General features: G+C 41.6%; 1 protein-coding gene across 29 annotated transcripts in view; it reads right to left on the bottom strand.

Moving 5' to 3' along the window:
- Positions 1 to 10,326, bottom strand: part of Rbfox2 (RNA binding fox-1 homolog 2) — a 264,663-nt gene that overhangs the window by 74,827 nt on the left and 179,510 nt on the right. The window contains exon 1 of one of the 29 annotated variants that reach the window (XM_076556292.1): positions 8,680 to 9,181. The exons of the other annotated variants lie outside the window; for them this stretch is intronic. Coding sequence (XP_076412407.1) covers positions 8,680 to 8,724 — 45 coding nt within the window. The 5' untranslated portion in view covers positions 8,725 to 9,181. Of the gene's footprint in view, positions 1 to 8,679; positions 9,182 to 10,326 lie in introns of those variants that run through there. 29 annotated transcript variants of the gene reach the window in all.

The following is a 10,326-nucleotide window of genomic DNA, read 5'->3' on the forward strand; positions in this document are numbered from 1 at the left end:
ACCGCCCTTAACAAAAAGCCACAAGCACCAAGAAAGCTACTTGGGTGCTTGGGTATGACTTCAGTCCCTTACTATAAAGACAAGGGGACTTTTTTTCTTTAAAAAATAAATGAGAAATGGAAGGTTCCCATAAACAAAAGTGTTGGACAAGGATAAAGGTTTCCACAGGCCCAGAAACTTAAAACTGCATTTTTATACATAGGATTAATATTTTACCTGCAAATAATAGGCTTACAAATTCATTACCACAAGGGACAGTATAATAAGCTAAAAATAAAATATGCTGAAATATTTTTTTTTTTTTTTTTTTTTTTTTTTTTTTTTTTTTTTTTGGTTTTTCGAGACAGGGTTTCTCTGTGTAGCTTTGCGCCTTTCCTGGAGCTCACTTGGTAGACCAGGCTGGCCTCGAACTCACAGAGATCCGCCTGACTCTGCCTCCCAAGTGCTGGGATTAAAGGCGTGCGCCACCACCGCCCGGCCCACTGAAATATTTTTTTATAAAGTCTCTGAATAACAGGATCACCGTGAGCACTGGCCAGTGGTATTTTGAAGTGTGTCCCTGACTTTAAAGGCTGACAGAGAGGACAATTTGCTCTTTGGTGCCCAAGAGATAGAGGAGCAATTGAACAGCCTGAATCTGACCCTGCAAAACCACTGAAGTCCCTGGTGGCTGAGTGTACCAAGGAAAAGCTCATTTGACAGTCTGTCTCTCTCTTGGAAAGACGGACGGGGCTGGAGTGATGAGGAAGTGGGCATCTGAACAGAGTACAACAGGCAGCTAAAGAAGATCATGTGTAGCCTAGTAGAGCAGCCTCTGGCTTTCAGAGGTATGCCTGGACATGGGAAGTACTCGAAATATTTGCTGAATAAACAAACACAGGGAAGGGTACTTTGTGTCTCAATTTCTTGACCGTCTCCTTGGCATTTCAGTCTCCAGACCCCCTGCTTCCTTTCTTCTATGCTGTTCAATTGAAACTCATCTCAGTGAGTCACCGAGGATCTCCAGGTGATGACCAAATTCAATGGACATTTCTGTGGCATTTGGATTCCTGTCTTTGGGAAACTCACCCTTAGCTTCAAATGTTGCTTCATCTACTGCCACCCGGACAACCACAGCCACACAGGAGCCTGGGTGCTGTTGTTGCTGGACCTCAGACTACAGCTGTCCCTTGGCAGCATTCCAGGCAATGAGGCTCCCTCAGCTGTTTACCCATCTCAAAATGGGAGAGAGAGAGCAAGAGGGAGACAGGGGAAAGCGGGACAATATACCAGTCTTTTCTAACTTTTCTTGCTCCCCATTCATCTCTGAATGGTGATACTGCATGAGGTGCCATATTCAATCTTTTAGTGCAATAGGAGTTTATCCTCCCAAAGCGCACAGCTCCTCACACCAGCACCCCAGTCAAAGCATGTTGTCTTCTGTGCTTTTCTGTGCAGAGAGGAGCCAGGTATTTCAGATTTTCAGGAGTCCAAACTTCTAGGAGGCTGGCACTGACAATACTTGTCTAGGTCTGGATCTCACTCCATCACTTCAGTTAACAATGCCCATCAACCCTGAGGACCTATTTCTGAATCTCGCCCACATCTATCTTTTCCTAACTTCAGAGCAGAATATCCAGCTGCTTATAACAGTCACCTCTGTACTCGTCTTTAAAGTCCCAAACTGGGAATGATGGGATGTCTCAGAACGAAAGAGCACTAGCCACCAAGCACTAGCACTAGCCAACAAGCTAAGTTCAAAGAGAACCGGTTGTTCCAAGTTGTCTCTGACCTCTATGCATATTCTGTGGTACATATGTGTACCCACACCCCTCAACATACACACACGCACACATGCACGCAAGCACAGGTTTAAACAAACAAAACAAACCAGTCTTTAAATCTAAAACTGAACCATCAAGTCCCAGAACAGCCAAGTGCCTGCTGTACTTATGCCAAGGCATCCCTCTAACTCGAAGGGAAACAGCAATGGACAAAGCAGAGCAGAAGCTTCTCGTGTGACTCTTGCATTCTAGCATGCCTGTCTTACTGATGAAGGCCAGATTTCACAGCAGGCAACATAGCTCCTGCTTCTGAAGACTTACTCCGAAGTGGCTCTGAGCCGGCAATTGTGCATTATTAGCCCCCTCTATCCTCAGGACACTGGTGAGAGAGTGAACTCTCCTTTGCAGAGATGACGGAGACTCAGCTAGGTTAGGGTAAGCGTCTTGCTCATAGACAGCCAAGCTAGCAAGCTACAAAAGTTGGGGTCAAACCCAAGCCCACAGGTGGAGGGCTCCTCCTTATTCAAGGCTACATTAAGTTAGAGTAAGCCCTGTTTTCTTTGCCTGCCCATGCCCACAGACTCTTTGCTCTGGAGCTGCTTCTCTACTAGTGTCTCTGGTCTATCCTCCAAGCATCTCACTACTGCCAGTCATCTTTCTAACCACAAATCTCATCCTGCCATTTCTCTTCGGTTTTGTTAAAATGAGTGTGAATTGTACACAGTAACAAGCTTACCAGTGTACACCATCCAGCTAAAAATCTCTGTGTATCTGGTTTCCATTCCTTGATGGCTGAGGATGTTGAACATTTTCTCGTGTATTTATTACCCATGTGTACTTCCTTTGACAACTGTTTACTTCACTTATTAGCCCATTTATTTATTTATAAGGGTTGTTATTTGGGGGCTTGGTCTTTGAGTTGTTCCTATATTCTGGTATATATTCATATATTCCGATGCTCCCACTCTGCAGCTCTCTTCACTGTCTGTCCCTCTGCCATGCAGGCTCTGCATCTGGATCCACTCCTAGTCATCAGTCTTTCTACTCATTCCTGAGTTAGCAGAGTCCCACTCGGAAAGTCCATGGCTGTGACTGTATTCTGAAATGATTTCCCTAAAGACTTTACTAGCGGTTTCAAAGTTCTAGATCTTGTGCTAAAGCCTTTGGGCTATTTTGAATGGACTTTGGTGCAAAGTAAGAAAAAGGGATTTCAAACTGTGGATATCCAGTTTACTCAGCACCATTGGTCAGAAAGGTTGGCTTTTTCCGCAATGTGTGTTTTTGGTTTCTGTGAGGAACAAGGTTGCTACAAATGTGAGGTTTTATTTCTAGGCCCTCTGTTCAGTGCATGGGTCCTTTTGTGGAGAGCCATACTGACGATGGATCTTTGGTATAATGTGCCATCTCCAGCACTGCTTTGTGATAAGGATTGCTTTGGCTATCTGAGGATCTTCGTGCTTCCCTATGAACTTTAGAATTTCCCCCCACCACTGTGAAGAATGTCAGTGAATTTTGAGGTTAATTTTATTGGCTGCTTTGGTTAATACAATAATTTCACTGCATTAATTCTGCTGATCCATGAACATGGGATGTCGTTCCTTCTTATGGTATCTCCTTCAATTTCCTTGTCTGGCATTTTATATTTTTGAATTTTTTTGTTTTACTGGTTGGGTTTATTACTGCCTCCTTTTTTCCTTCTTTCCTTCCTTAAAAGGCTAATGTAAATAAAGCCATTTTCCTGGGAAAATCCCAACTCTTTAGTAGGAACTGAAAGCATCACCTGTTTGTTTAGCAGACCTATCAGAATCATAGCTCCCATCCCTCTAGTATTCTGTCACATCCTGCCACACGGAGCAACTCGTTAGTTCGATCCTGCTTCTGTTACGACCCTTGAAAACAGCCTTCTATTTGTGAATCCATTCTCTAAGGCTTACTACTTACAGAAATCCTTACCCCGAAAACATTTCCTGATCTATCTGCTTTCTACATCCCAGTTAGTCGTCCCATATTTGTGTGTACACTTTACCTTGGCATCTATCATGGGCATAAGCCTTTGCATAATTCTTACTACCCTGTGAGCAGCTAGAGGGTAGAAATCATGTTTTATATCACACCCCAGTTCTTACCAGTACTTAGATGATGATGAGGTGGTGGTGGTGGTGGTGCTTGCTGAACTCAAACGATGCATTAATCTGTCTCTAGACATTATTTAGGCATACTGTGCTAATAAGTATGGAAAGTATCACTGAGTTGTGGTGGTACACACCTTTAATCTCAGCACTCAAGGGGCAGAGGCAGGTGGATCTCAAGAGTTTGAGGCCAGCCTGGTCTATAGAGTGAGTTCCAGGACAGTCAGGGCTACAGAGAAACCTTGTCTTGAAAAACAAACAAAACACCCACCCATCCCCCACCCCCCAAAAAACAACAACAACAACAAAATCCTAAAACGAAACAAAAAAAGGATGGAAAGTATCTTGGCAGTTATTGAGTACTATGAAAGCATTCTTTGTTCTAAGAATATATTTCTTGGTAATACTTTCAAATTTATAAATTTATTTCAGCATCTTTTAAAACACTGAACTGGAAAGTATGTAGAAAGATAAGGTGAGATAAAGATTTTTATTTTCACTTTTATTAGACTACTTGAGATTGTATACAGAATACCTGCTAATTAAAACCCCCACTTCATTCTGAGTGTGGGGTGCACGCCTTTAGTCCCAGCACTGGGGAGGCAGAGGCAGGTGGATCTCTGTGAGTTCAAGGCCAGCTTGGTCTACAGCGTGAGTTCCAGGACAGCCAGGGCTACACAGAGAAACCCTGGTGTGTGTGTGTGTGTGTGTGGGGGGGGGGGGGGGACGACACGACGACGACGACGACGACGACGACGACGGACAAACAACTCACTTCACATAATTTTGCTCTTTGTAATTTTATGGTTGTGACTCAACTTCCCTACTTGCCACCCACATACCAGCTATGCTATAAAAGTAGACCCAGAGTCCCTGACTAGAGGCGGGGCTTGCTCACACTTCCCCAGGGGCCTCTGACACCCAAGTGAAGAGCAACATTAGAGAGAGAGTACTTCCTCCAACAATGAAACCTTGTTAGTACAAAAGCCCTTCACAGCACACTCCTGCAATAACCCTAAGTGACAATTTATTCCTATACTGGACACCTTTCCAGAAGCATCTCAAGATACGACTTCAATATCCTCCTTTGTTCCAATACTCCTTTCGATATGTGATGATGAGATTTAATTCTATAATTGCCAGCTGCTTTTCTTCTGTACTGCAAGGTGCAATACAGACAGCCCGTTTCAGAAAAATGGGTGAGATTAGAATTTGAAAACTATTTTAAACCTTATACATTTATACACTCACAACTTCTTCACATTTACTTCTTGTACCCCCAAATCTAACCATTAGAAAAGAACATTAAAAACATGTACTAACACCCTGCTTAAAGCCAGACAGATCAAAACCTATTACTTCATTAACTATAATTTGGCTTTAGGTAATTTACTCATACCTTATAATACTCCAACCTTAAACATTTATACAACTGAAATGATGTATGCCCTTCTTTGTATTTTCCATGACAAAGAGAAATTTCTCAGATCAATAATAAAAGGGTGCAATGTAAACAAATGTGTCAATACTAAATTATCAAGAAAATACATGATTAAACTGAAAACCAAAATGTGCTCTTTTTCTAATACTAAAACATGCCTTGTGTCTAAACTAAATTATTAGAGACTATGCTGGGCTGGCTGTCACTGTATCTCTACGTCTGGCACATGGGAGGTACTTAAAAAAAAGGTACAATAAACTAACTCAGGATAAGAAATTAAGGAATGTGTGTATCACTATATGTCAGCGTCATCATTTCTTGGAGAACTACAAAGCAGAGGCACTAATTCATGCTCTAGTACTTTGCACATACAAGCATATCTTAGTATCAATAGTATCTTTTGCATAGGTACCTTTGTCTTATTCTTCCATAAGCCAGCCAAACATCCTTGGGCTGCCCTTGGCTGTCCTAAACCATCCAATCAGTACATTTAGTTGCCTCCAGTGATTTAAGACCCTGCTTCCTCTTCCTCTAACCACCTCACTACTAGTGGGTGACAGGACAGTAGTCTGTAACATTTTTTTTCACTGAGGAACAACTGTGACAATAAATAATCCCCCTAATTTGCAACAATAGCTACATGTAACTATCTAGTCAAGGCGGTGGTGTAACTATCTAGTCAAGGACCTGGCCTGGTTAACCCCAGAACTAGGAAAGGAGAAGCACATGGATCTTGATGTTTAGGCCAGCCTGGTCTACACAGCAAGTTTATAGTGCAATCCTGTCTAGAAGAATAAAAATAAACAAATTAAATAAACAAAGGAGAAAGAATTGGGGGGGGGGTGTTGTTTTGAGACAGGGTTTCTCTGTGTAATAGTTCTGTTCTGGAACTTGCTTTGTAACCAGGCTGGCCTCAAACTCACAGAAATCCACCTGCCTCTGCCTCCCAAGTGCCCGGAGCAAAGATATGTGCCACCACAGCCCGGTTAGGAGAAAGAATTACTTTAGGTATAACTTCTCATATCTTTTTTCTGGACAAGGAAACTCAGTATCTCTTAAACCCTTCTCTAGCAAGCCTCTATCCTTTTTAACCTATCTGTATTTTTAAACAGATTGGGTTCTACAGGAATTATAACTAATAAAATAATAAATTTCAATTGCACGCCTTAGGCAGGCATTATTTTATTAACATTAAGAGTAATGAAAGGTCAAGTATGTGAAATACATTATTGCCTTCTGTTGAACTCACTTTCTTTCATTATCTCAACATTAGCAATTCTAGAAATACTCAATTAAAAAGATATAAATTTTATTTAAAAATACTATTCAGTCACGTCCTTAAGTGTGTTCACTGTATAATGCACTGGTACACGATTTCAAGTATTATGCAATGGGTTTTGATTAAAACAAGTATAATAATATAATATAGATTTCAAAAGAAAGCAGTGGCAGCATGCGCCTTTAATTCTAGTACGTGGGAGGCAGAGCCAGGCAGATCTCTTTGAGTTCAAGGCCAGCCTGGTCTGCAAAGTGAGTTCCAGAACAGCCAGAACAGTTACATAGGGAAACCCTGTCTTAGATGAAAGAAAGGAAAAGAAAAGAAAGAAAGCACACACAAAAAACAAAAAAGAAAAGTGTGTAGCAAACAACCATTTATCATCCATTTACAAATGCACTGAAACTGTTCCATCAAAAAATTAATAAATATCTTCATAAAATAACTTTTAATTCTTCCACGTAAAACTGATTTTGTTTTTATTTTTTTTTCCCCAACCCCATTAATTTCCTGGTGTGGCAGATAGAAGAAAACACTTTTAGTTCTAACACCTTTCCCTGTATTTCTCAGCTATCTTAATGCTAGACAGAATAAACCTACCAACAGAGCAAGACTCGGGAAGTACGGTTTAAAATACTAACCCTGTATTCACCGATAATAAATCTATTTCTCCCCCCAGAGCTGAGGACTGAACCCAGGGCCTTACCACTGAGCTAAATCCCCAACCCCAAACAATAATAAATCTAAGTGACTAAAAAGATTTAGAACATCAATTCACCTTATCACAAAAGAATCAAAGTTTCACTGCCAAAGTTTTTATCCAACTGTATCATAGTCTGAAGAGAACTTTTTTCCACTAAGCCATTTTATGCTTCTGGTCACTGCTAGCTGCGTCTCATTGAGGCCCATCAGTATTTACTTGTAAGAAGATTTGCTTCTAGTCTAGTCTCATGACATGTCCAGTCTTAAGCAGGTAGAAAGACCAATACCCTGATGTGTCAGTGGAGAAATAGTCCACAGATAAATGAAATCTGTAAATGCTGCAAACCTCATGACTAATGTGATGTACACTTGCAGTTGATTTAAAAAATCAAAAACCATGGAAATAGCTATGGACTTCTCATAAAATGCCAAGATCAACGTGTCAGGACACAGTTAAAGAGAAACAGAACACAACCTCTGCAGGGTTCCAGGACTGGGGGCCTGAGAGGGAGTTTACCCACCAGGCCCCAAACTCCCAGTAAGGTCTTGAGGGAATGGAGGTGGCTGGGGTAAGATTCTGGACATCTTTTTTTTTAACCCTGGGTATCTCTGCTCAACCTGTAACTTAGGTGTTGGTTATTAGAAATGGCACCTGGAAGAACAGTAATTAAGGATCATGAAATATGTGTAATTCAAAATTCAAACAATCAATAAAAATGAAGTTATTCGAGCATGGATACATAGAACTACCACAGCGGGAGCCAGAATCCAGAACTCTTTTCCATTTGCTCTCCCTCTCTATACTGCTACCAACTGAAAGGCAGTTACACAATGTAATATGCTTTATAATGACTTAACCTTTTCTGGTTCTGGGTTTCAACAAGTTAACAACGAAAATGTCACTAATTCTAACACAAAATAATTGAAAATGCTGGGCTAAAACCAAATTAAAATAGCTTAGGCATGGCCTTGATTATGTATTACCTTTCTGAAAAACACAGCAACACTTGGAGACTGCTACCTGTACCTCTCAGTTGCCTCCAAAGAGCCTGAAGTCTATTATATCATAGTGGCATTATATAAATATTACATTTATACTGCCAAACCTATTCTGCCCCTCAATCTCTGAAGCTACAGAATTTCTAAAACTGAAAAGCCAACCACTCCTGTCCAGTTCCCACCACTATTAAAATCAAATCTCTTGCTATAGCAAATTAGCAAAACAAACACAAAAAACAAAAAACTTGAGAAATCTACCCAAATGGCAAATGTTAGAAAGTCAAATGTTAAAAAGTCTGTATTTTTCTATCATAAAACTTTCACGTCAATTAAATAAGTGTTTGGGAAACAAGTCATATCCCAGCTTACCTGGACAAGAGGATATTGATAATCCATGCAATATACACCATACATAGCAGAGGGAAAGAGACTCCAGATCTGGACAGCACAAAAATCACCTTAAGTTTTTGTCTTGTCTGATGTGTCCTGTCCAAGGGACCTAGAAGCCCTCAAAAAAAAAAAAAGAAAAGAAAAAAATCCTTGTCCTACTTGCCAGTCTTCAGTTAGTTGTGCTGGCTCAGCTGGTGAAGTCGGAGTTTGGTTCAGACCAATAGGAATCAGCAGTATCCACCAGAGATGTTCAAAGAAAAGCAAACTGCTCCAACTGAGTTAGCTGTACAGCACTTGGGACTGGTTTTAGCCGACAACTCCACCAGAAAGCCAAGAGGCAGAAGATGACAGCCAGGGAAGAGACCTCTGGCTCCTTAAAGTGGCAAACAAGGGCAGAAGCACAAGGTATCCAGAGCAAGTAATACGTCCCAGGCTGTGTGTCAAAGGGAATACTCCCAGCCTAGGACATGGGAGGCAAGTGGAGCTGTATTATTTCTCTAGCCCTCCCTTGGGTGGGAATGTGAGTGCATGTACACACACACACACACACACACACACACACACACACACACACACACACACACACACACACACACACTCTCTCTCTCTCTCTCCCTCTTCACTGTCGCCGGCAGAGACAGGTGTTAGGATTAACGGCATAAAGCCCAGCCATGAAAAGAACTGGCAGAAAAGAGTCACACTAATACATGCAATAAAGGGTCCCTTTCATGATCCTGTATGTTTTGTATCGTTTAACACACAGCCCCCTCCTGCTTTAACAGGAGCTAGGACAGCTGGCAGGGTCAGCTAGAAAAGAGGAAGGTGGCCCCAACTCTGAGCAACATGAGTCCACTGGAGGCCTGCAAATATGCAGGGCGTGCTCTCAGCTGTTCCAGTCAAACTTGGAGGGATTAACTGTGGCTGCCTGTAAAGAGGTGGGGGTGGAGAGGTCGCTACAGAAAAGCAGTTGCTTTTCTCCTTTTAGGAAGAGGCTTCCCCCACCCTGCCATTGTTTGCACACACATGTGCACACATATTTCTGTAACTGATATTAAAAGCAGTAACAAACACGGACAGGTGTGAGGTTAGTTGACAGCCCACAGCAAGCTGGAGTTGGCTTTCACCTACAATCAAAACAGCTAAGTAGTCCTTAGACAGTAACACACAATGCGCAAAAAGTGAAAATAAACAGATCATAGAGACACACCAGGTAAAACTATTCCTCTTAAGAAATCCTGTATTTGGGACAAACATTCAAAAATTCAAAATGGCAATTCTAAGTTTGTTTCAGTATTATGATCTTTTAATCTACTAAGGCAGAACCAGTAACACTAGGAGGTGCCTTCATGGGGTTAGCAAGGTTGAGTGTGAGGGCCTGTGGTGGTATGGCTGCTCCCACACACCTTCAATGCAGCCTTCTATGGCCCTTGAAGTTAAGTGCAAGAGTGTTCAGGAGAAACTGCTCTTTAAGGTTCAAATCACACTGACACATCTAGAGATGGTCTTCCAGGTACAACATGCACCCTAAAACAATCAAACAGACTGCAAGGTGTGGTGATACTTTGTTTGTGATCTAACAATAAAGCTTGCCTGAAGATCAGAGTGCAGAGCTAAGCCACTAGTTAG

Source organism: Peromyscus maniculatus, chromosome 20, assembly GCF_049852395.1.
Source record: "Peromyscus maniculatus bairdii isolate BWxNUB_F1_BW_parent chromosome 20, HU_Pman_BW_mat_3.1, whole genome shotgun sequence".
NCBI classification, from domain to species: Eukaryota; Metazoa; Chordata; class Mammalia; order Rodentia; family Cricetidae; genus Peromyscus; species Peromyscus maniculatus.